Source organism: Ailuropoda melanoleuca, chromosome 5, assembly GCF_002007445.2.
Source record: "Ailuropoda melanoleuca isolate Jingjing chromosome 5, ASM200744v2, whole genome shotgun sequence".
Classification (NCBI taxonomy): Eukaryota; Metazoa; Chordata; class Mammalia; order Carnivora; family Ursidae; genus Ailuropoda; species Ailuropoda melanoleuca.
Window position 1 is genome coordinate 71,873,479 of NC_048222.1, and position 26,567 is coordinate 71,900,045.

At 35.8% G+C, this 26,567-nt stretch overlaps 1 protein-coding gene across 10 annotated transcripts in view; it reads right to left on the bottom strand.

Annotated features, from left to right (window-relative positions):
- Positions 1 to 663: 663 nt before the first annotated feature.
- PPP2R2A (protein phosphatase 2 regulatory subunit Balpha) overlaps positions 664 to 26,567 on the bottom strand; it is a 78,880-nt gene continuing 52,976 nt past the window's right edge. For all 10 annotated transcript variants that reach the window (XM_034661232.1, XM_034661230.1, XM_034661238.1 and 7 more), the window contains 7 exons: positions 17,974 to 18,139; positions 11,578 to 11,690; positions 10,715 to 10,892; positions 9,370 to 9,534; positions 8,295 to 8,464; positions 4,950 to 5,041; positions 664 to 1,664 (listed from right to left, as the gene is read on the bottom strand). In XM_034661232.1, coding sequence (XP_034517123.1) covers positions 1,385 to 1,664; positions 4,950 to 5,041; positions 8,295 to 8,464; positions 9,370 to 9,534; positions 10,715 to 10,892; positions 11,578 to 11,690; positions 17,974 to 18,139 — 1,164 coding nt within the window. In that variant the 3' untranslated portion in view covers positions 664 to 1,384. The remainder of the gene's footprint in view (positions 1,665 to 4,949; positions 5,042 to 8,294; positions 8,465 to 9,369; positions 9,535 to 10,714; positions 10,893 to 11,577; positions 11,691 to 17,973; positions 18,140 to 26,567) is intronic.

Genomic DNA, 26,567 nt, shown 5'->3' on the forward strand with positions numbered 1-26,567 from the left:
GATTACTAAATTTTTATTTGAGGCAGCTGTTGGGAGTCCATTAAGCACTTTTTCAACACTGTACCTTTAAAGTTTGTCTTTAATATTAATACTTTGGAAAATCAAAAATAGAGGAAAAACATCTATGGCAAAGTACATTTCATTCAGATTTGAAAGCAGTAAAATACAAAAAAAAAATAGTGCAGTGTCAATTTTATCTCTGTAAATCACTTGAGGATAGTTTTATGATTGAATGACAAAAAAAGTTTTAACCTGTTAAAAAAGTTTTTTAAGTCTTTGACTTTAGTAAGGCAAAAATGAAATTAAGCACTGTAAAAAGACTTTAAAAATGAAGTTCTACAAATTTGGTTCCCATTTACAACAATTTCATTAACAGATGAGTTAAGTGTAGATACAATGTATCCAATAATCTTAAAACCACAGTAAAAAAAAATTTCTAGCAATTTATAGATTGTGAAATCCTTAGTAATACCAATATATATTCAAAACATGTTCATACAGAACCAAGACCTCTCTTTCTCCATGTAAAAGAACACTTGTTAAAGATAATTAACAAAAATACCAATTAAACAATGGAAACTCATTTTCATTTCACTGCGCCCAAAAGTATGACACAAAATATTGGCTTAAAGAGGTAGATTAAAAAGAAAAAAGAAAACCAGATTCTCCATTCTTTGTCACTTTTATTCAGTAGTAGTATTTTTTTCCTTATTTTCGGTGCCAGACACGGCAAGGAGTGATTACAGCCAACTGTTATTAAAACATTTGTTCGCAACATATACCCCCTTTACCACTGACCCCAAACTGACTCATTTTGTGTGCTTTCGTTCTTTCTTTTTTTTAATATACCACCACCAAGACTGGGTGGAGGGGGCAAGGGTAAAAGAGATGAAGGGGTAGAGTCCAGGAGGCCAGAAGAGGAGGAATGCTACAAGCCACAGTAAGAATGAGCTGTATTTAATTTAAAAAAGGGGGAGGGGTGTACCCCACAAATGATACAGTAATGAGGATACACAATTAAATCCCATAAGCATGACTGAAGGCTTTCACTGTGTTTGACGTCATCACAATGGAAGGCATAAAAAGTGGAGTAAATCAATGTTGATACAGTCCAATCTAGTCCATTAGGCAAGATGGTGCAAGAAGTCATTTAAATTAAAAGTGCCCTACCCTTACCTACATGGCTAGCAGACATGGAGAACACCACAGTGATGAATCCACGGAGATTTCTCCATGTAGCTATAAAAAATGTGTTGTCGAATGGCACATTGTCAAACACTGGAAAGGGGCGCCACAATGGACCTCTCTCTTTTTTAGGTACGAATGCTAGATTCAACTATCTCAACTAAGCAGGAAGTGGGCTCTTCTGCCGGGAATGCCAACCCTAATTCACTTTGTCTTGAAATATATACAGATTGTTTGTAGTAGCTACAGCAATGATATTTTCCTTGGGGTGCCAGGCTGTATGAAGGATTTTCTTGTTGAAGTCTAGGCTGTCAACACTTATTTCATCTTTCTTTCGCTTGCCACTTGCACACACTTTGCGTGGCTTCAGAACCGTGCGAGGTTTGTTGTTTTCCCGTGATGCTTCTAGGGTTATGTCTCGCTTTGTGTTCCTGTCAAACATTCTGAAGAAATTATTGTAAGATCCGGTCATGACAACACTACAAAAGTAAACAGAGGACGCAGTCAAATGAGTGAACAAAAGTTTATTTCCGGTAAAATGATTCAGTGATGAAACCTAGCCTATTACCCCACAGGAAATAGCTACTTCAAGCTGATCTGGATTTAGGGTGTTGATCTGCAACACCAACCCAGGGACCAATTATTCAAATAAACCAGTACCAGTCTGGTACTAGTTAGTGGTAGTTAACTTGATTTCTATTAATGGCTACTTTTCATGACTACCAAAAACTATCACCAAAGTTGAAAGTATTCTCAAGAATAGCTTAAGTTAGTAGTACTGAAATAACCTCTGCTGAATGTAATTTTGCAACTACAGGCTTTATGATTAACCAAACCAGTAGCTTCCTGAGATACCAACCGACTGTGGGATTCACAGGTTCTAAAAACCCTTCAAAATTCATGGTATATAGCTGTTCATAAGAAACCAATGCTTCACTTTGTGACTTAAATTATAAACTATAGAATTTGTTTCCAGGATGTTGTCTGGTTGGGATAATGCTATCTTATGAATGCTTGTAAGAAATCTCCTCTGGGATGTCTGGGTGGCTTAGTCCGTTAAGCATCTGCTTTGGGGTCAGGTCACGATCCCAGGGTCCTGGGATCGAGTTCCGCACTTGCTCAGTGGGGAGCCTGCTTCTCCCTCTACCTACAGCTTCCCCTGCTTGTGTGTGCTTTCTCTCACGAATAAAATTTTTAAAAAATCTGAGAATATTAAGAAAAAAATTTATATTCTATACTCTCTTAACAGGAAATCATTTTACCTATTATTACATTATGTACACCTTAAGCATTTTTTGGGGGGACAAATATTTTTAATAGTATCCGTTTAAAGAGCTGCCGAATTTTAACACTACCCAGGATAGCTCTGTCAGTGCAACTTTCCATCCATCACTGCTCAACATTTGCTAAGTTTTAAGTACTCAATAAGCAAAACCTCACAAATTTGAAACTGTTAATTTAGAAAGGGTCTGGTGCTACTATTACTTACCGTGTTCTTCCCACATGGTTTAAATTATTATTGTAAATAAGATTATAGAATATCAAGGAACTGTCTAAAGTAATGCTTGAAAACGACTAATTACAAGTATCATACATTATATAGGTCATTCATGAAATACAAGTGATTACCATCTATTCAGTAATGTCAGTTCCTCCAAAGGACACTTGACAACATTTTAATCAAACTCAAACTGGTGCATCTATCTGAGGGTAATAAAACTGTATTTCTTTTAAAATGATTTATTTAATTTGGATTGGCATCCCCATATTATTTGAATTTGTGAGGTATTAATAATTAGGACACCTAGGTCTATGGCTATTTGTAAATTTTAAAAGGTTTTGGTAGGTCAGCATTTCTGTGGTATACCTGCCCAAAATGTATAACCTGAATCAAATCACGAGGAAACATTCGGTAACACTCAAATTAAGAAACCTCCTATGAAATCATTGGCCTTTCAAAAATGCCACAGTCGCAGAAGACAAGGAAATCATGAACTACTGCTCCAGATTAAAAGAGAACAAGATAGGACAACTAAATGTTACATATACTTTGGACTGGATAGTTGACTGAATTTTCTTCTGTTAGGAAGGACATGGCTGAGAGGGCTGGTGAAATTTTAATGGGCTCTGTGGAATAGACGGGAGGACTGCACCAACAGGAACCGTTCTGCTTTAGATGACTGCCCTGTCATAATGTAGGAGACTCTTACCTCTTAGGAAATATTCATTAAAAAGTTTAAGGGCAATGGGGCACCATGTTTGGAGTTTACTCACAATTGGTTCACAAAGTATGTGCGTCTATTTGCATGTCTTTATAGAGACATATATAAAGGAAGAGAGACTGACACAGCAAACAGTAACAGGAGAACCTGAGTAAGGGCTAAATAAGACTGTGTCACTCTTAACACATTTTCTCCCGTTTGAAATTATTTCAAAACAAGTTTTTAAACAGTAAGAGAAATCAAGAATTTCTTTTTGAGGGGCGCCTGGGTGGCACAGCGGTAGGGCGTCTGCCTTCGGCTCAGGGCATGATCCCGGCGTTATGGGATCAAGCCCCACATCAGGCTCCTCCGCTATGAGCCTGCTTCTTCCTCTCCCACTCCCCCTGCTTGTGTTCCCTCTCTCGCTGGCTGTCTCTATCTCTGTCAAATAAATAAAATCTTTAAAAAAAAAAAAAAAGAATTTCTTTTTGATAGTGGAAAGTAACTTAAAACTGCCAACGGTAAGTTTCAACGGCGTGAGGAAGAGCTGGTGTAGGAGTGCAGCAGAGCCTAGTGTATCAATTTCTTTCTCTTCCTGTCTGCAAATTTCTCCTTTCTCTTCTTCCCTTTCCTTCTTCCTTCTTGAGGCCTCTCAGGATTAAGTAGTGGTATTCAAAAGCAAAGCCTGCTTGTTCTGAGTCTAGGTTTACTGTGGCCAGCCTATTACTAGGTGTCATGTGAGATTCAGATAAAGATAATATTAAAAATCCCACCAAAGATAAATGATCCAAGTTCTAGCATCCTCTATAACACAGAACATCATGATACTTGAATGTTATCAAGCTTCATTGATTAAACTACTGTTAAATAAAAAGTACCTCTAATGACCTGGAAGGCAAGTTTAAGTAATTCCAAAATTGTGTTTTCTATTTTTTGTTCTACTGGAACACAATAAATGGTAAATAAATATTGATAAGGAAAAACTGAAAGATTAAGACTTATTTGTCCTTGGAAATAATGGTACACATTTTCATGATACAGTAAAAATGAATCATATAACGTGGCAAAGTTGAGGATTATAAAAACCCTAATTACTCATGGTAATATGGTTTAAAATATATATAGTAATTACCAATTCTATAAGATATTAATGTGGTATCTGGAAACACTAGTTTAACATTCTAAATGAAATATCCACTGCCTAAATATTTCTCAAAAGTTTCATAGATGAACCACCAAACTGAAATTTCACCATTTTAACTGTTGGCATGCCAAAAATGTCATTGATCTGGTTCATAAAAGGGAAATATTTAAGGATATTTAAATCATAATTTAAGATATCTAGGTTTTTTGTGTATTTTCATATTTACTAATGAAACATGATGTTAATTTTTATCTGCTATTATTGCTATAAGATTACTGAATTTATTTCATGCAAACTGGGGGAAAAATGAAGTGAGGATTTGTAATTTATGTCAATCATATTAGAGAAGTGAAATAGCACATTTCTTTCCTCTACTGAAAGGCACATTTGAATGCGAAGTTCAAATTAAAATCAATTACCTGTCAGATCCATTCCAACAACATTCAAATTTGTCAAATATGCAGTCATTTTCATACAGTGAACAAAGTTTACTTCTGAGGTATTCATGAACCTGGGTTTTAAATATAAATATATTATTATAGATATACTAATTTACACCTCAGGATCTGCTGATATTAGGAAAATATTTAAACAAGTCCCCCCCCCTTTTTTTAAAAGGAAAATATAGACACACATACATATGCTGTAATCTTAGTAAAATTCAACTCTCTTAGTAACAAACAATAAAGGCATTTTATCCTTTTCACAAACAAATGAGGCCCCTTCCATGAACATATATTTTCCTACTGTAGGACAGAGAAAAATACCCTTTGGGACATGACACATGAACTCCTTTTAAGCTGGACTAAAATATTTAGGCTAAAATACATTTGAAAACGGTACAGATAAGAGAATAATTATAGACTATTATAGCAATAGTTGAATATGTCAACACTTGGTTTTCTCAGTCCATTAACTGCTGATAAAAAAAAAACTCAATATTATGTTTTACTTCCTTTTTAAATACCACTTTCTGGGCATAAATAACTGAAGCCTACATTATCATTAAAGTGCCTATGCTATGCACAGCATGGCTGTGCCCTGGTTTGTTGATAAATTATAACTGACCCTTGAACAGCGTGAGGATTAGGGGTGCTAATCCTCCTGCACAGTCAAAAATGCACATACAGGGGCGCCTGGGTGGCAGAGTCAGTTAAGCATCCCACTCTTCGTTTTGGCTCAGGTCATGATTTCGGGGTCATGAGATGGAGCCCAATGTCAAGCTCCATGTGCAGGGTGGAGTCTGCTTCAAATTCCCTCCCCCTTCCCTCTGCCCCTCCAGCTCATGCTCTCATCCTTTCTCTCTCTCTCTCAAATATATCTTTTTTTTTTTTTTTAAGATTTTATTTATTTGTTGGATAGAGACAGACACAGCCAGCAAGAGAGGGAACACAATCAGGGGGAGTGGGAGAGGAAGAAGCAGGCTCTCAGTGGAGCAGGAAGCCCGACGCGGGGCTCTATCAGGACCCTGGGATCACGCCCTGGGCCGAAGGCAGACGCTTAACAACTGAGCCACCCAGGCTCCCCTCTCTCAAATATATCTTAAAAAAATAATCCACATATAACTTTTGACTGCCCGAAACTGAACTACTAATAGTGTACTGTTGTCTGGGGAAGTCTTACTGATAACATAAGGTTAACATGTATTTTGTATATGTAATATGTATTATATACTGTATTCTTATAATAAAGTAGGTTAGAGGAAAGAAAATGTTATTCAGAAAATCACAAGGGAAATACATTTGCAGTACTCTATTATTTTTATAGAACAAAATATCCATATATAAAGTGAACCCATTCAGTTCAAACTATGTTGTTCAAAGATCAATTATAATATAGTTACTCAATGTATGCATCACTGAAAAAATCATATCACTTGATACTCCTCAAAGAATATCAAAACTAATGAAAATGTACCTGTTTTTTGAAGTATAATTCAGTAGTATTTCACAAGGGGATAAACCAAAAAATAAGTAATGGTATTTAGAATGTATTCTGAGAAATAATGCAATTCAATATTAACGCTGCTAAATTACAAAGCAGGAAAGTTTCAAAGCTTTTGTTGTGACAGGGTGGCGGGGTTGTCTTGAACTTACTAACCGTTTTTACTTAAATAGAGAGCCTTAAAAAAGAACTAATGATAGAAAAGAGTAGGTACCTTCTAAATGCTTAGAATTCTCTATTCTTTTGAAACAATCTAAAGTCATTTTAAGTGTCCATTTCAACTTTCAAGTATAATAGAATGATTCGGGCCATGTATATGTGACATTACGTACATATCTGTTGTTTTTTTTTTTTAAAGATTTTATTTATTTATTCAACAGAGATAGAGACAGCCAGCGAGAGAGGGAACACAAGCAGGGGGAATGGGAGAGGAAGAAGCAGGCTCATAGCAGAGGAGCCTGACGTGGGGCTTGATCCCATAACGCCGGGATCACGCCCTGAGCCGAAGGCAGACGCTTTAACCGCTGTGCCACCCAGGCGCCCCTACGTACATATCTGTTAACACTGAGGAACTGCAACTCAGGTAGGGTCAGGACAGGAGGCAAAAAATTAACAAAATCAAAATACCCTTGAGTCACACACAGCTCAGCAAGATGCTTACATAAATTCAACAACTGCTGAATCTCCACACATTGAGTATAAAATGTGACTCTACTCTGAATCACTAATTCAGCATAAGCAGAAAAACTGTAAATTTGGTAAATCACAACAATTCAGCAAAGTTTTAGAATGTACATACAAGGGTTTCTCACCAATTTTAAGAATGAAGTTAAGATTCAAATCAATTACTCTCAATGGCAACTGGGGGTGGTGGTGGTGGTGAGAAACACCAGGAGACAGATCACAATCTTGGAAGTTACACAAATGTAATTTGAAAACAAAGCAGTATCTTATCTCTTTGCTTTTGTTTCAACATAGCATTTATTTTAAAATTTCAAATACCATTAAGGAAGAGTCTTAAGTAGTTTATATTTGTCAAACAGGATTAAAAGGTTTGAAAAACAACATTCTAATTTTATGGAAAACACACAACATAAAGAAGGTACCGTTTATAAATTCTGTATTCTTAAAAACAGTGTTAAGTGTTTTCCACACTGTAGTCTAGGGCTTACCCCAGGTTTCTGCTTGCCCCCCACCCTGTCCCTGGTTATGCATGTCTTTATTCTCTTCTACAGAAGAAAGGGATAGGGGATGGGATCAATGGTAGTCGCTGGCTGACAAGAAAAGAACGCAGACCTAACATCTTACAACAGACAGCCAAGCACCTAAAGCCATCTGCGGGGCTTTCAAGCCCTTCTCCTTTAGCCTAAGACAACAGTTACAAGCCAAAGGGCAGAATGCCAGTCTATTTGACTGGGCATGCCAAAGTTAAGCTCTAGTTCAACTACTACTGCACATATTCCAACTAGGACATGTCCACTAGGACTGGCCATTCTCCCTAATCCTCTTCCCCACCTAGACCTTATTAGGGTACTCTTCCCTCCTCACTTTAAATGCAGACAGCGGTGCAGAAAAAAGTTGTCAATACTGAACCAAGCTGGTAGCAAAATCACACTTTAACTGAATAGACAACACAACCTATAAAAGTATATATAAAATTAACATATGGAAAAGCAACATACTCATGGATCTCTGAAGGAAAAAGCCTAATAAGGGTCAACCATGCTGTATTGGGATTAACACATTGTACAAAATCCTTCTCTATGAAGACTTAGAAGTAAATAGGCTATATACTAATTGAAAGAAAAAACTGCAAATACCTGGTATGTTTCCACAGGCCTGTTTTCCATATTTAAGTCCCAAATTTTGACTGACAAATAGTCTCTAGTCATCATATATCGACCACTATGGCTGAATTTTACATCAGAAATAGAGGAGATGATTTCAGAAAAAAAAGACCTGTTACTGGGATCTTCAGGTTCTTCAAACACTAAAAACAAGCAAAAAAAAAAAAAAAAAAGGGCAATTTGTGTAATATTCTGGCTTGGACAAAGCACTTGCTGAGACAACCATTCACAAACTTCCTAAGAGTGAGCTAGAGATGACAGACTAGTGCAGAACCAAAAAACATCTCTCTGACTATAAGAACATAACCTCCCCTGAAAGTTTCTTAAGGGGAATGATTTAACTTTGACACTGAAGATACAAAAGTATACAGTATACTCCTAGTCCTACAGCTGATTTAGCAGAACCAGGAACAGACAGGACGTCTGATGCCAAAGTACCCGAGGTTTGTAGGTTCTGCAGAAACCTCAATGACTTTGCCTGTACTGTCACTGCAAGGGAACACAACATCCAAATTTACACCAAGTTTTATTTTTTTTTAGTGGCCAGGTAAAACTGTTTTGGTAACAGGAATGTACCAATTTTCATGAGTTTTAAAAATACTCAACACGAAGACAATAATAATGCAACCCCTTAATTTCTTAACCCAGTGCTTTTTCAAACTTTTTTTTTTAACCAAGGAAATCTCTTCTCAAAGAACAACAAAGGGAGAGCAGGAGGAAAAGAGAAAAGGAAGGGAAGGAAAAAAAACTCTACTTGAATAAAGAGCTGGAGAGCCCAGCCCCAAGATCCCCCCAAATAATATTCCATTTAAAAATATATCTACTGGGACATCGACAGACATGCTCCCAAAAGAGCCTTTAATGTTCTTCCAGTAGAAAAACCTACAATGCCTCATGTGGAGTCAGACAGCTTACCAAAGGGTACAGAAGGCCCTGGGCACACAGGTTTTCAGACTTTTAAACCTATCTAAATGTAGTCATCACATCTGATGCTAGTTTCAAAAAACAGAAAATGTTATCATTCAAAAAAAAGACGGAGTACACTTACGTTTAGAATGCCTATCACAGAGGGCAGAGGCCCGCATGTCACATAACCGAATAGTTCCTTTACTGCTGCTGTATACAAACGTGTTGCAGCTGTTTGGATGGAATTCTGCTGCCGTAATCACCTCTGTTAGCTCTTCCATATTGGCAGGCTTGATATCCACAATATCTGGATAGCATTTTATTAAGGAATTTCCACTTAGAAAAAAGGGCAAATATAATTTTACATTTCTCAAATCTAAAATTCATCCATAAACTTAAGCACAAGTATTAATTCTGAATTGCAATCTACTCCTTACAGGGAGTATAAATCCCAGAGGGATCAAAACTGCTACTGCGTGGAAAAAAATCTTAGAAGAAACCATGTTAGAATGTAGACGGGCCTCTTTTTCTGAGTATGATACAAATCCCAGAAGCCATAAGGAAAAGACTGATAAGTTTATCTTCCTAAATATTAACACGACTAAGTGTATGTTCTAAAGAAAACAGAAGTAAAAAACTTCAAGGGGGCACAAAAGAGGAACCTATTTGCACCACAAAGGAGTGGATTCACTTAAAATAAAAAAAGGTGTTTTTAAAAACAAAAAGAAATATAAGTGGTTGATAAATAGGACTTTTCACTAACTAGACTGGTAATGGTGCAGGGAACAGGCTCTTTTATATACTGTGGGTAGAATATGAATTATAGTAAATTTTTCAAATGATGTCTATTTAAAAATACATGTAACATTAACACTAGCAGTAATAACTGCAAACATTTATCAAAACCTTTTTAAAAAGATACTTAAAACAAATATATTTATAAACAATCTTGGATTTATAGGTATACAGTATATCATGTATGCCAGGTATGTCTGTATCACACACTTGTACAGAAAAATCTCAGAAGCATAATATAAACAATGAAAATGGCGTCTGGAGAATATTTCAATTGACTTTATACCACCATGCATCATGACTTGTGTGAATTTCTTTTGCCAACCTTACTAAAGAATATTTTTAGAATTACGTTTTTGATAAATACTCCACAAATTTGTTTTATAAAATACTCAACCATTAAAAAAAGTTTTTATAGGTACAATTGTATTTAATATACATAGTATTACAGCAAAGTATTTAGTACTAAGTACTAAACTTACTATAATAGTACTTAAAATTCCAAGAATCCTATTTTTAAGTCAGTACATTATGTTCTTTATCAAAGAACTTCCCCCACTGTTTAATCATTTAAACACAAAGAAAAAGTGGTATAAAGTAAGAAGCTACTTTTAAAGAGAAGGAATAAAAATACATGGAGAGATGAAAAGCCTTCTTTACCAAACACCAAAACAAAGAAACCAAATGGATACTAAAACTCCTGTCTGTAATCTCCAGATGCCAAAGATTAATCCGTAAATCGTCTGCAGATAAATATGTTTCATAATCACTATTAATAGAAATTGAGTTGATGTGATATGTATGAGCATTGGCAAATATTCTTCGTGGACTGGCCTCAACCATTAGGTCCATGGGCCTAAAGACTGGCACCTGTCAATAAGACACATGAAAAACGGTCATTACAAAATGCTCACTACTTACAATGGCACTTAAGGTTCAGTTCTTTATCCTAGTTTTTGAGGGAACACTAACATTACACAGATTTAGCTTTATAAAGCAACTGATGTTGATCCTTGAAGTGTTGAAATGAGAAGAAAAATAAATTATCTGGTTAATTACCTTCTTTTATAGATAGCAATACTATTAGAATTTGTTGTGCTTTCTAGTTCCAATCTTTTGCTGGAGACTCGCAAAGCTAAGTGTTTCTGGTTTGAACAGGCTAAGAAGGAAATTAGCCCAGAGCATCTAATTCTTGGTACTTCTTAGCAGCAACTAGAATATCTGGTCCGTTTCCACCCACTTTTTTATCTCCGAAGAAAATTAATCTTGATACTTAAGGTTGTACAGCTGACATTCAAACCATGAGGGCAAAAGAGAATGTGGCATTGTATAAAACAATCTTGCACTGGGTCCTGGGTCAGCCCCTGGCACAGAGAGACCTCTATGTGGTATATGGTTATTTAAAACGGGAGTTTTTAATGTCCTATCTGGTTATAAAATTGTTGGGAAGGGGCAGATTATAGTTAATCCTATTCGAGTTCTGCTCAGGATCTAGAATATATGAATATAGAACACTATTTACCAGAATTACCATCATTTTTTCTTAAGTACTTACTCGTAGTGTAGTGACTGTAGTAGGATCTCTATACCTTCCATCTTCCTCTTTCAAGTTATACCCTTCTGGTCTTTTGTCCCTTTCACTGATTTTCCATAATTTTATTGTTTTATCTGGAGAGAAAAATGAAAGAAGTCCTCAAAAAAAGAATACTACTAATAGAAGAAAAACATTTTAAGGCATATTCAAACACGCTATTTCATATTTCACCTAAAGGGATCTCAAGAATAAAATCTCCTAATAAAAAAAAAAAACTTCCTATTACCTGGCATTTAAAAACACATATACATAGAAGTACAGTAATCACAAATTTATAATTAACAGCACTCAAAGTACCATTTTAAAAAAAGATTTTATTTATTTATTTGACAGAGAGAGAGAGAGCGAGAGCACACACAAGCAGACAGAGCAGCAGGCAGAGGGAGAGGGCGAAGCAGGCCCTCCACTGAGCAGAAAGCCTGACATGGGGCTTGATCACAGGACCCTGGGATCATGGCCTCAGAGCCGAAGGCAGAGGCTTAACCGACTGAGGCACCCAGGCAGCCCTCAAAGTACCATTTGATATTAAAATCAAGTCAGAGCCAGGTCCTTATCCTTTAAAAATAATTAAAGGAGAGGAAGGGACAAGTTGTGTTTGTGTGTTATGTGTGTAAGCACCTCATGTCTGTAAGTACAAACACACACATGTATGTACTTAATATTTTTAAAAAATAAAACAGCAGTTATTAATACAGCCTATTATTTAGAATAAAAATGATAAAAGAGTATCTATGTCTCCCTTGGTCCCATACTTCCTAGCAGATCCCACCAAAGACTCCACAAATTCCTTCATAGACTGGATGCCTCTGTTCATATCTATCTTCCCCTGTTGTGTTAGGGATTCAAGTCAAGTTAGTCAGGGTCTGAAAAAAAAAATGACCAATTAAAAGCTATGTCCCCAAGTTCTTTAAGACACAGTTCCTAGGTATCAAGAATATATTGAATAGTATTTTTTTAAATAAACACTTATTTGGAGTAAATTTAGAGTAAAGTTGCAAAGATAGTCCAGGGCGTTTCCATTATACCCAATTTTTCTAATGTCAACATCGGCAACCATGCTATATTTGTTAAAACTAAGAGAGTAACACTGTACATTACTACTAACTAAACTCCAGACTTTACCCAGAATCCACCAGGTTTTCAACTAACATCCCTTTCTGTTCTAGGATCCAAACAACACTGTATTTAGTTGTCAAGTTTCCCTAGTCTGACTTTTAACAATTTCTTAGACTTTTCTTAGTTTTCATCATCCTGACAGTTCAGAGAACCAGCAGTGGGGTACTGCAGAATGTCTCAAATGGGTATGTCTCCTGTTTTCTCATGATCAGACTGGGATTACTGGTTTTTAGGGAGAATACCAGAGGTGAAGTGAAGGTATACATGGTATCAACATGACTTTTCCACTGGTGATGAGAGCTCTGTTCACTTGGTTAAGGCAGTATCTGCCAGGTTTCTCCACTGCAAAGTTATTTATTTCCCCCATTGCCATACTCTAGTCTTTGGAAATGAATCTCTAAAATCCAGTCCACATGTAAAGAATTAAATTACAGTCCTTATAAGGAGGAGCATCCATCCATATATTTGAAATTCTCCTGTAAGAAGCATCTCCTCTCCCTGCTTATTTATTTATTCAACTATTTGTTTATTTAAATCATTATGGACTCATGCATGTTTATTTAGTACTTTTGTTTTAATCTTCAAATTGCATTCATATAAAAGAATCACATTCTTAATGGTCCTTTCATAAGCCAATGGGTACAATTTTAAAAAATAGTGTATAGAGGCACTTTCTAAAATGTTGTCACACTTCTAGGGACTCCTCTAGTCCTGCCACCTCTCTCTGCCTGGTAGTGAGGAGGGTGCTAGCCAACCCTGTGGATACCCTTTGCAAGAATAAAGTGTAAGCAGAAAAAAATGCTAACTTTACTAACCTGTAATCTACTACTTTATCTACACCCTAGTAATCTTGTTTAGAGTTATCTTACAGTTAAGTCATATGTGTTTTCTATGTGCTATGTCTAGGTAAAGATTTATGTATTTTAGGATATTCTACTTATCCCCAAATGTAGTAAGCAAGCCTAAACTCTTAATTTTGGGAGTAATTATCATCTAAAAATAAGGATGAAAAGCTTGCCCTTGCCCAGTCCCCACAACTGTCTTATGGCCTGTACAAATTCATCATCCTTACCAAAGATCCAGAAAAAGAAATCACAATGTACTTATCAAACTTTTCAAACAAGATATAATTAGTTTATGGTTCCTAATAGTGTTTTAGGAAGAAAAATTTTTTTTTAATCATGAAAAACTGGGTAAACAGATTTTTAAAACATATTACACTTTTTTAAAACACATTTTTTAAGTGATAAAATTTGTCACAAGAGGTTAAAAAAATCTGGGCGCCTGGGTGGCTCAGTTGGTTAAACGTGTGCCTTTGGCTCAAGTCATGATCCCAGAGTCCTGGGATTGAGTCCTGCATCTGGCTCCTTGCTTGGTGGGGAGTCTGCTTCTCCCTCTGCCCCTGCCCCCAGCTTGTGTGCTCGCTCGCGCTCTCTGTCAAATAAATAAAATCTTAAAAAAAAAAAAAGGTTTAAAAAAATTTAATAACATAAACACAGGATAGAAAAGTACTGTACAATTTCAGTGCAATGCTTAGGAAAAAGGCAGGTCAGAAATAAAATATTTTAGTAAGTATAACAAATTTTTTTAAAAAAATCAAAATTCTTGAGCTGTAGTAGTGACTTTTTTAGCTACAATATTGGCCTATTGGAGGTACGTGACAATAATCAAACTCCACAGAACTGCACGCAAAATTACATAAATATACATATTTATATAAAGGGATTGGATTCCTCAAAGAAATGTGTCATTTCCAAAAGGTTAAGAACCACTGCTCTATGGTGTTTCTTCCCCACACTGTCAATACTAACAAGTAAAGGGGGCCTGGGTGGCTCAGTGGGTTGAGCATCTGTCTTTGAATCGGGTCATGATGCCAAGGTCCTGGGATTGAGCGGAGTCCTGAGTTGGGCTCCCTGCTCAGCAGGGAGTCTGCTTCTCCCTCTGCCCCTCCCTCTTCTCATGCACACTAGCTCTCTCTCTCTCAAATAAATAAATAAAAGCTTAAAAAAAATACTAACAAGAGGGTTCCAGAAGTCCAAAAGTCCCAGTGTTCCTCTCACCATAGAAAAAGGATTGGGACAGGGAAGACCACGCTACCAAGTTTCCTTTGTGGGAATGCAGTTTTATTATTAAAAAGATTCTTATTAACAAGCTGTTAAAACATAAGGCATTTACTAGTAAACTTTGTATTACTCATATATTCAAGACCCATGGTCACCAGGTTAGAGGTGGACGTTTTTGCAACGTGGAAGAGTTGAGGAGAACGCAGAGAAAGCAAAAGGAGATGAAAGAGAAGGAGAACAGTCACCTGAAGAAACATTAAATGAACTAAAGTTGTAAGGAGGGCACTATGAAGTTGTTTAAGTAAAACTGAATTGGGAAACACTGGACAGTTTATGAAGACCATGGAAAGCCAACGCAAAGGCAAAAGTAAGATTACTTTTGGTCAATCGAAGGTGATATGTTTAGTCCTATTTTCTACCGATCTCCCATAGGAGAGTTCATCTTTTATGAGTGGAAAGGCCTGTTACATGTGGGGGGAGGAGATATTATTATACTCAATCTCATAGAGACAACTATACCAAATAATATAAAATTATTACTTAGATTTAAGAGACGTTGACATTCTCCTATGATTACGTTCTTTCTTTTTAAACAATAAAGCTTTCCAGATACAACTTTAAGTTTTAGTCCTTCCATCCTTTTCCCATTCCGCCACATCCAGACATAGCAGTCTGCAAAATTCCTACGCTTGTTCTATCCTTCCAAAGTGGGCTCTATTTTTTAGCACAAATGAAGTAACATAGCCCCAAATAACTGTATTTTATTTAGTATTCATGAACAGTTAACAACAACAACACAAGACAGAAACCTAGAATGTGTTGTGCAGTGCCCTTTAAAATAATCTGTATTATTAATCAAGGACTTAAAATTTACTTGGTAAACCTATTTGGGAGATACTGTTGTTTCCGTCTACAGAAAAATACTACATAGAGTCACATACCCAAGACCCAACCGCTGGAATTCCCAGTGGTCTCTCCATCTACTGAGCCTTTGTAGAGTTTACTGTCTAGAAAGGCTCGCATGGTTAAACACTGCCTTGCTTATTTCAAATCAGAGAGCACGTGTAAACCTGCATGGAAGACACACGTGGGTATCAACGGAGAAGTGAAAGGTAATAAAGATTAAATCCATAAATGAATTGAAATGGGATTTGTTTCCAAACAACACTGAGAAGGAGGGGAAGCAGAAGTACCTGAAAAGGCAACTGGCTATGAACTGAACTGCTGAAGCTGGGTGATGGGTATGTAGGGCTCCCTTATCCTATTTCAGCCTTTATAAACATTTCTCTAAGGAAAGTAATTTATCCCATAAGTAGTGAACTGCCAAAATTATTACGAATACCCCAATACATGAATTATATATGTCCCAACACACTTACCTGGGGCATTTATTTCCAAAAGTAGAAACCATATAAATGATAAGACTATATATGATTTGATGTGAAAGAGCAGTATTGGAAGTGCTATTTGAAATAGCTCAGTTTACCATATAAATTAAAACTGAACCAAGATTAGAAGCCAACATACGACATATATAAACAGAATTCCTCCATCTATAATGCTCTAAGTCATAAGCTTTAAATAATTTATTTTTCTTTTAATAAGGAGAAGAGAGGCAAATGCAGTGATGTGAAAAGAGAGGGGGTAAAGGGTTTTGGAGGGATGGTTGGGGAGAGCTTTGACAATCAGAAAAATGGGCACTTTTTTTTTTTTTAAAGATTTTATTTATTTATTTGACAGATAGAGACAGCCAGCGAGAGAGGGAACACAAGCAGGGGGAATGGGAGAGGAAGAGCAGGCTCCCAGCGGAGGAGCCCGATGCGGGGCTCGATCCCAGAACACCAGGATCATGCCCTGGGCCGAAGGCAGACGCTTAATGACTGAGCCACCCAGGCGCCCCAGAAAAATGGGCACCTAAAAGGAAGCAAACATGTATGGTGTCAGCTAGTAACACCATTTTATGGAATGCACTTCTAAGAACTTGATAGAGTGGGTGATGAGGCCTAAACGGGATGAAAGGGGCACTTGGCATTTTCCACCATGTCACCCCAGAAGTCTCCTGAGTTTACAATCAGCAAATGGTAAAGAATGGTAAGGTCTAGGTTCTAAAATCTGATTTCATTAATAGTGCCTTATACCAGCCTCAAGAAGATTTAGTTTCAATTTTTACAGACTATGGCTAACCATAACCTGGAAGTCCCCTTCAATCACTCTAATGGTTCTCTTCAGACCCAAGCCCCCAATGATAAAACAAGTCACAACAACCCATATGAAATAAATTTAGAAGAACAAAAAAGAGGGTGCCTGTGTGGCTCAGCTCATGGTCCCAGAGTCCTGGGACTGAATTCCGCATAAGCAGGGAGCCTGCTTCTCCCTGTCCCTGTCTCTCATGAATAAATGAATAAAATCTTTAAAGAAAAAAAAGAAAGAAAGAAAGAAATGTCCTTAAAGTTGTCATAAAGTACTTAAAATTCTGGTAGTCATTACACGATTCTAACTCTTATTTGATAACTTCTGAGCAGACAAAACAATGTAAGAATCTTCTCCCACCCATGAGGCTTGTTGGGAAGAAGGCAGAATGTCGACTCCAGTTTGTGTCCTTATTGAACAATGGACCAAGTAGGAAGAGTGCTCCCCTAGAAAGTATCCTGAAATGGAGACCATCCTTTGATACAGTATTCTGTATTTATAGTTTGAGATACTCCTTGGAGAGTTTAGGCACCCTTTAACATTTATGAGAACTTACTAGGTATACTAGGAGTTACCACATTTACTACCCGTAACAGTGCTATTACATGGATACTACCACCCCCAGTTTGGTGATGAGGAAAATTTGACTGAATTTATAACCTGCCCAAGGCTACTAAGCCAAGAAGTGGGATAATGATACCTTATCTAAATCCAGTGGTAAAGTCCTTGTTTTTTTCACTACAGACTGTGTATGTACCAAAAGAAAACTGATACCTGAGGACTTTTTTCATGGAATTTAAAAACTAGAGGAGAATAAAAAAGGGAAGACAAAAAGGAAGAATTTACACATTCTCTATGGGGAAGACATATTTCCAAGTGTCTATTTGCAGAAATCTCTGAACACCTATTCCTCTTTGTTAAGGGGTAAGTATCCTACAGGACATATGTAGATAAGGGGTATATAAAAGGAAAAAAATTTAACACTTACCATTGGTAGACAATAAAAACTGAGCAGCATTTTTCTGGGGTAACCACCTAATTTTGTTGATCTTTTCTTCTATTTCTAAACTTTTCAAGTAGTCAAACTCTGGTTCATGGCTCTGAAAGGTGCTGTAAACATTATATTCTCCTCTGCTATGAGACTGGATTTTGTTCTAAAATGGAAACAAAAGTATTTGGACCATTGTTGAGAAATATTTCAAAAAACATGCACTTAATTCCAACAGACCTTGCAAAATTCTGGTTAATTACTTGCAACTTAAATACAATTATATGGTTTTTTATATTTAAGGCCTTCAAGGAATAAATAAAACTGCTCCCCCGCAAAAAGGGAAAAGCTAAATAAAGCCCAATAACAATTAAGCCCAATTCAATAGGAAAAGTGACATTAAAACACGGATCAATTTGATTACTAATTTACCATTATATAATGGTAGAGGACTACTGGTAAAAAAAAAAAAAATCTAGGCATCCTTAATGATAGAGCTCATCTAAAAAGGCAATATTAAATAAAATTAAATTAAAAATAAAAAGGGAAGATTAAATAAGACAAGCTTGTCTGAAACAGCTGGCCGCAGCATATTGTCTCTACCCACTTTAGGGTCAATCTTCAATCAGATTTAATATGATGTATTGTCCTCCTCTTCCTTTCTCATGCCTGCCTCTAGGTCATTTCACTGGTGAAAAAATCTTATTTAAGAGCTCTCATCAATATAATGGCATCATCTGACCCTGACTTCCCACCGAAAGACCACTGTTACAGAGCTCTCTTACTCATTAAAGTCCACATTCAGCATTACACAGCAAACCTCATCCCACAAACCCATCAACAAATGCTCCCCTCCTTAAGTAAGCCTTCTTATGAGCCTAGCATACACTGATGATTTATTTCATTTAGTATCAGTGTGAGTGAATACAGTTAAAGCTATTGGATAAAGAGACTACTTGTGAACTTCTTCAGTTAACACTAATACCTTCTCAGAAGTGAGAATTGCAACCATAAAATAACTTATCTTTTAAACCTATTATCACATAATTAAAAATCTTTCCATCAAAAACATTAAAAGTCTAATTCAAAGAACCATCTATGGGAAAATAGTTTATCAAGGAAAGGTATTACTGATAGTCAATTATTTTATTTTATTTTATTTATTTTATTTTATTTTATTTTATTTTATTTTATTTTATTTTATTATTTTATTTTATTTTATTTTATTTTATTTTATTTTATTTTATTTTATTTTATTTTATTTTATATTATATTATATTATATTATATTATATTATATTATTTATTCGACAGAGCTAGAGACAGCCAGCGAGAGAGGGAACACAAGCAGGGGGAGTGGGAGAGGAAGAAGCAGGCTCATAGCAGAAGAGCCTGACGNCTCATAGCAGAAGAGCCTGACGTGGGGCTCGATCCCATAACGCTGGGATCACGCCCTGAGCCGAAGGCAGACGCTTAACCGCTGTGCCACCCAGGCGCCCCTGACAGTCAATTATTTTAAAGTAAAAGTGAATTTATCAAATGAAATGTTTACGATTACCTGATTTTAAGAATGGCTCATTACTTATTATTCTCTCCATACATAAAGAAAATCTTACTGAATCATCATCTTAAAGGCATATTTTTGGTTTTTTTTTTTCCCCAGTAGCTTATCTGGATTGTCATTCATGGTTCCAATTACATTTGAACCCTCTGATAGCAATAGCAATAGCAATTATTAGTAAGTTTGCCAATATTAAGAATGCAGGGCACACTACAAAACATAATCCACAGTGGGGATTAGAACCCTGGTCTCATCACCATACTTTTATACCAAATCAAATAATCCTATCTATTAAATATGTAGATGCTAATATCGCCTTAGAAGAAATTCATAAACCTTCTATGGAAAATTACTGTTTTAAAAGGTTTGTCAGGCAGATGTTGGTGAGGATGCAGAGAAAGGGGAACCCTCCTACACTGTTGGTAGGAATGCAAGCTGGTGCAGCCGCTCTGGAAAACAGTATGGAGCTTCCTCAAAACGTTGAAAATAGAGCTACCCTACAACCCAGCAATTGCACTACTGGGTATTTACCCCAAAGATACAAATGTAATAATCTGAAGAGGCACCTGCACCCCAATGTTTATAGCAGCAATGTCCACAAGAGCCAAACTATGGAAAGAGCCCAAATGTATATCGACAGATGAATGGATAAAGAAGATGTGGTACATACATACACAACGGAATACTATGAAGCCATAAAAAAGCCCAAAATCTTGCCATTTGCAGTGACATGGATGCAACTAGAAGGTATTATGGTAAGTGAAATAAGTCAATCAGAGAAAAACAATTATCATATGATCTCACTGGTATGTGGAATTTGAGAAACAAGGCAGAGGGTACAGGGGAAGAGAGGAAAAAATGAAATAAGACAAAACCAGAGAGGGAGACAAACCATAATAGACTCTTAATTTCAGGAAACAAATTGAGGGTTGCTGGAGTGGAGGGGGGTGGGAGGGATGAGGTGGCTGTGTGATGGACACTGGGGAGGGTATGTGTTGTCGTGAGCGCCGTGTACCGTTAAGACTGATGAATCACAAACCTGTACCCCTGAAACAAATACATTATATGTAATAAATAGTTTGCCATGTTACTCTCCAAAAATACTGTAACAGCAATTCAATTTTTAATATGAATATGAATGCTGTGTTTTGAACTTAAAACAAGAAACTACGATACTATGTACACATCAGGTCCTAGAAGTATAGGGAAATTTAAAACACAGAATCCCTACCTTCAAGTAATCTGTGTAAGTGAAACTTTAGTTAAAAGTAGAAATTAAGGTCCACGTAATTCAGGTAAGCAATATAGAGAACCAAGGGCAAGCATATACAGTTCTCTATGTAAAAACTGGGTCTATATGGGTCACCACACAAAAGATGATAAAAAAGCACAAACATATGAACATATCTTCTAAAACAGAAAAAAACCCCATCATCCTAAAGACTCAGTAATTATTACATGGGTCTAAACATGATCTATTACAGAATACAAAAACAAAATTACAGAGGTGATTAGCAGTCTTAATGGATTTCAAGAAGCGCTGTTTCTTTTCAACAGAGAAAAAAATACATCACACAAGATGAACGTTACAACTAGAGTTAAAGATGCCAGGTTGGGGTCATGTATTAGCATCCATACTCCTGAAACTCCACTAAAATTACAGTGAAATAATTTTTAAAGACAAATCAACAAGAACAAAAAACAGCAGCAGAAACAAATAGAAGAAGCCATAAAACAGATGCATGAATGGAGACTGATTTAGTGGACTGCAGAGAGCTGGACCCTTAGCCAGCAGTGAGATTTTGCCTAAAACTTGGGAAGGGATGTGTTTACATTATTATAATGATCATGACAGTGAGAAAGTATGAAAGTAAGTATGAACTAAGTACAGTGAGAAAAATATGAAGAAAAGGAAATGTAATTCCCTGTCCTCAACACTGTGCCAAAGAAGAATGCATCACAGAATGCTTTTTTGTTTTAAAAATTCTCCTACAATCATAGAGAACTGACACATTCTAGAAATGCCGCACATTTGTTTTTCTTGCATAGCTGTTTACAACTCCCTTTTTTGTAGCTTGTTATGACCACTAAGAGAGAACCTACTTTCTTAACCAATCTATTTATATAATATATATACACATTTAAATAAAATATTTATATATTTAAAAATAAATAAAATAAATTTAGAAGTGCTTTATCCTCGACACATGTAATAGTCCCTGGCATACATCTGGCATTCAATAAAAATTTTCTAAATGACCAAAGAGAATAAAAGGTGGTGCTGGTATGGTAAAGGAGGTTGGAACTAACCTGATAATTAGAGTACAGTGAAAAATAAGAAGAAATGGGTTAGAGGTACGCTTAGTAAGACAAAAGGATCTTGAAAACATAGCTCTTAGTTTAAAAAAAAGTAGGAAACAGAATGAGATGTGAAATATAGCATTTTTCCTGTACGTTGAAAACACAGTACACAAAAATGAAATTACACATTTCAACGAACAAAATTCATAAATATATAAAGTACACTATATCATGACCAAGTTTTAAAGCAAAGTAATGAAGACAGTGTGGTACTCACAAAGTACTGACAAATAAACCAATGGAATAGAATAAAAGGCCCAGAAACAGCCCTGAATTACAAGAAAGTAGCACTGCTGGGCCAGGATGGTCTTATCATTAAATGGTTTTGGTCAATTTTCTATTCATATGTAAGAAAATGAAACTTGACCCCTACACTACCTCAAACCACTCATATAAACTGATTCCAGGTGAATCAGAAATACAAATGTGAATGTTCAATAATCAGGTTCTAGGACAACACTGCCCAAGACAGCGTTCTGTAGTAGTGGTAACTGTCTATATCTGTGCTGTCCAATACAGTAACCACATGTCGTTATTGAGCATATGAAATGCGGCTACTGTGACTAAGGAAATGAATTTGAAATTTTATTTAATTTAAATTAATCAAAATTTGAATAGTCACATGGAGCAAGTGACTACCACACTAATAAGCACAAGTTTAAAAGATCTGGCACGTATGTCTTCTGGTACCTTGTTGTAGATAAGTATTTCTGATACAAGGCAGAAAAAGCAGTAAGCTCAAGGAAATCATTGATAAAACTGATAAACTGTACTGTGTTAGTCTATTAATAACCCCTATTTGTCAAAACCCACCAATGAGAAAAGCGAAAAGGTAAGACAGAGAGTGAAAAATTCTTCCAACAAGTACACCTGACAAAGGGTTCATACTTAAAAAGTGTAAAGAAAGTCACAAATCGGGAAGAAAAATGACAGAAAATCCAGTAGGAAACATGTGCACTTCACAAATGGTAATATCCAAAGGGCCAGTAAACACATAAAAAGACGTTATATCTGTGTTAAAAAATTACAAATTAAAATTATAATACGATGCACTCAAAACCTCCAAAATATTTGAAATTTTAAGAACACTGACAGTAACAAAGCATTGGCAAAGACGTGGAAAAGCCAGAATTTTCATATATTGTTATGAGAATAAAATTGGCAGAACCAACTTTTTACTCTTCTGTCTACCCCATGACATAATATTATGCATGACTATGTGTACCAAAAAATATAATCAAGACTATTCATAACTGCATTATTAACAGCCACAAAATGAAACAACCAAAATGTGTACATCTACAAAATAATGGATAAACTGTGGTATAGTAATACAAAAGAACATTATATAGCAATGAATGTGAGCAAATTTATGTCTATACAAATGTAATACTGAGCAAAGGCCAGACACAACACCGTTTGATTCTATTTATAAAAATTTATAAATTTATAAAATTATAAATTTAAAAATTTTATAAGAAGTTCTAAAATTATAGATCGAATTAAGTGCTAGAAAACAGGCGCATAAATAGGCTTATAAGGAGAGGAAAGAGAAATTAGTGACTTGGAAGGGGAATGAGAAGGTTATGTGGAAGGGTAGGAAGTTCTATTTCTTTTTTTTATTTAAAGATTTATATATTTCTTTGAGAGAGAGAGAGAGAGAGAGAGAGAGAGGAACCGGGAGAGAGCAGGCACGTGTGAGTAGGTAGAGGGGAAGAGGGAGAGAGAATCTCAAGCAGACTCCCCACTGAGCGCGAAGCCCCAATTGGGGCTCGGTCTTATGACCCATGAGATCATGACCTGAGCCAAAACCATAAATTGGACACTTAACTGACTTAACCACCCAGGTGGCCGGCCCATCTATTTCTTCACCTGGATGTCTGCTGTGTGATAATCTACTAATGCTTTGTGTGCTTTTTTGAGTATATTTCAATAAAGTGTAAAAAAATATATAGCACATAGAAGGTGCAGCCACTTTGAAAACAGTATGGGGGCAGAGCATTCCTTGAAATAAAACTCCCCTGTGATTCAGCAATTCTACTTCTGATATATATTTGAAAAAATTGAAAAGAGGATCTCAAAGAGATTATTCAGAACAGCCATGTGGTGGAAGCAAACTAAGTGTCCACTGATGGATAAATGAAGAAAGAAAATGTGACAGGCAAACACACATAAATTATTATTCAGCTTTAAAAAGGAACTCCTATCATATACTACAACTTCGAGGAACCATGAGGAAATAATGCTAAGTCAAACAATCCAGTCAGAAAAAGACAAATACTTCATGATTCCACTTACATGAGGTATCTAAAGTAGCCAACTTCATAGAAACAGCATGTGAGAATGGCGGTTGCCAGGGTCTGGGTGAAGGAAGGGGGCAGGAAGTTGTTGTTCAGTGGTTACGGAATTTCAGCTATGCAGGGTTGGGGGGGTGCTTTCTAGAGATCTGTCGTACAACACATGTACATGGTTGGCAAAACTGTATCATATACTTGGAAACTGTTGAGAAATTCCATGTGACATATTTTGCTATAGTTAAATAACAATACAGCACACAAAAACAATACATATTCAAGAACACACTGAAATGATTATCCATGTAGGGAGAGGTGAACGGGAGCAGGTGATGTGCAGTGTAAGTGAGCCTGCACATCTATGTGTACAGGTTTGTTTCCTTGAAGAGAGGACCTTGCTATGGCAGGTCATGAACTCAAGTAGGCCCCTGAGGTTTTAAGCAAACCAAAACAAAATATAAAACAATAATAAAATTCAATGGAGTCAGAACCAACCATTTGACAAGAGGATTGGAGCTTCATTTCTTATACAAAAGTAAATTCCAGAACAATTAAATGGTTAAAAATAAGTAAAAGCACCAAAATAAAAGTACAATGGTGAACTTCTATATATTTTGACAGTGAAAAAGAACTTTTTAGTATAAAACTAAAAGTAAAGAGCAGAGAAAGGCTGACATCTAACTTAAGTAAGTAGTAAAATATTAAAAGGTTAAAAGAAAGTGTACCAGCAAAAAACCTGTATCTTAAGATAGCAGGTTACAGTCTTTCATGTATGAAAGGTCCTTAAAAATCACTAGGAAAAATATTAACAACTTTCCTTGAAAGATGGCAAACGTCTAAAGTTGGCAATTTATATAAAAAATGGTGAGTAAATGTATGTGTAACTGCTTATCACCATTAATAATCAAAATTAAGTAATAACGTTTTGTCCTTAAACTGATGAATAAAAAAATGTTTTAATGTTCCCTGAAATATGGACAAAGTCATATACTACTGGCAGAAGCATAAATTTATACAGCTTTTCTGGAGGATAATTTGTCAACGCTTATTGAAAGCCTTAAAAAATACAGATACTCAATAATTCCACTTCAAAGTATAACCTAATGAAAAACAATGTATGCAAAGATGTATCAACTTAATGCATGAACAACCTCAATGTCCATCAAGTGAATTATGAAATACTATAGAGCCAATTACAGTCAATGGCAGATCAATTATTCTCAACCATACTCACTTATGCACAACACTTCCTGCTACCCATCCTCTGCAGTTCCTACAAGCTACATGTTTACTGAACTTTTGTCACATAAGTTATAAAAAGTTCTTCCAACTACACATGCACTCCCTTCCATTCAATGGTTGCAACAGTCTCATCACACTTGCCTGACAATGAGATTAACTTGAGTAAACATCAAGAGAAAAAACCTGAAAGTTATAGAATGACATATTTAACATGATTCTTTCTCATTCAGCAAAACAGGAAAACACCCAGAACACACACAGACACAGATTAATCTTTACTCATGAGATGGGATGATTTTGGATTTTTGTCTTTTTGTGAAAATGGTACAGTTCTCATATTTTCCATGATAAACATATTAAGAATAACGAAGAATTAAAAACAATCTCGGAAAAGAATGTCACCTGATATTCCATTAACAGCTAATTCTAAATATAAATAACTACAATGTGCTTTTCTTTTACTAACTTCCTTTTTAGATGAAACTCTGAAAATGTAGGATTTCCTTAGCTCCTTGAACAATACATAAGTTTTAGAAAAAATTAAATGTATTTTTACTTTAATCATCTCATATAAATCAGAATGGATATTTTTTAAGCTTCCAAACAGAACACTACTAAAACTTAGTTACTGTTTAGTAATGTTCCTTTAATCTTTTGTTAGTAGGCAAGCATTTGTTTTCTAATTCAAAGTAGTTTAAAGAGTTTTAGAGTCTTAAAGGACCATTCAGGGACATTGAGAGAAATGGTACAAAACAAAATGAGTTCATATCTGCTAACAAACCACTGTCAATGCAAACAAGTGGAACTTTCTAGAATAAAGCAAAACACAACACAATCGATATAAATAGAAAACAAAAAAGGAAATTTCAAACATTTTTCTGAACTGATCACAATGACAGTGGTGGAATACTTCAACATTTTGCAGGAACTTACTAAATTACATTCAGTAGTTAAGTTGTGCCCCTTCACTGAGTGCCTGCTAAATACTATACTAAGAAATATGCATTTTAGACAATTTATTAGACTCTTAAGGAGTTGGTTTCTCTCTGATACAAGATTCAGCGGATGGACCCCACGTGATGTTCGATTTAAAAAAAAAAGGAAGAAAGAAATAATTCTTTCTACTAATTCTGTTTT